The 506-nt window shown below is 28.9% G+C and overlaps 1 protein-coding gene across 1 annotated transcript in view; it reads right to left on the bottom strand.

Moving 5' to 3' along the window:
* LOC106871680 (ankyrin repeat and protein kinase domain-containing protein 1) overlaps positions 1-506 on the bottom strand; it is a 17,094-nt gene that overhangs the window by 10,637 nt on the left and 5,951 nt on the right. Inside the window, exon 5 of the mRNA XM_052976649.1 lies at positions 118-299. Within this exon, the coding sequence (XP_052832609.1) occupies positions 118-299 (182 nt within the window). The remainder of the gene's footprint in view (positions 1-117; positions 300-506) is intronic.

Raw genomic sequence — 506 nt, 5'->3', positions numbered from 1 at the left:
AATAATAATAATAATAATAATAATAATAATAATAATAATAATAATAATAATAATAATAATAATAATAATAATAATAATAATAATAATAATGATTATTATAACAATGACAATATTTACCAGGTGGGCCAGTGTTTGGCCATTTTTATTTCTGCAGTTTGCCTGGATCCCATGTTTGAGCAAGTAACGTAAACATTTCAATTTGTCATAGCGAGCAGCACATTGGGCAGGGTTCAATCCTGAGCCATCCAGTACCAAGGGCTCAAATCCTTGCTCTATGATGTACTTCAAACAGTTAACACCTGCAATGATAATATGAAGAAACAGAAAAATCAGCAGCAAGATTGAACATTTCTGGTGAGGTTCTTTAAAAGTAGTGGGTTTCAGCCAGGGTCCAGATGGCCCTTTGGGTCCATTTAAGATTTTGTTGCTGAAATTCATGTGCCATATTATATACATATAATATATAATATAATTTTATATATATATATATATATATATATATATAT

The sequence above is a fragment of the Octopus bimaculoides genome, chromosome 25, assembly GCF_001194135.2.
Source record: "Octopus bimaculoides isolate UCB-OBI-ISO-001 chromosome 25, ASM119413v2, whole genome shotgun sequence".
Lineage (NCBI taxonomy): Eukaryota > Metazoa > Mollusca > Cephalopoda > Octopoda > Octopodidae > Octopus > Octopus bimaculoides.
Note: the sequence above shows the minus strand (reverse complement) of the source record. Positions and strands in the feature narration are given on the sequence as shown.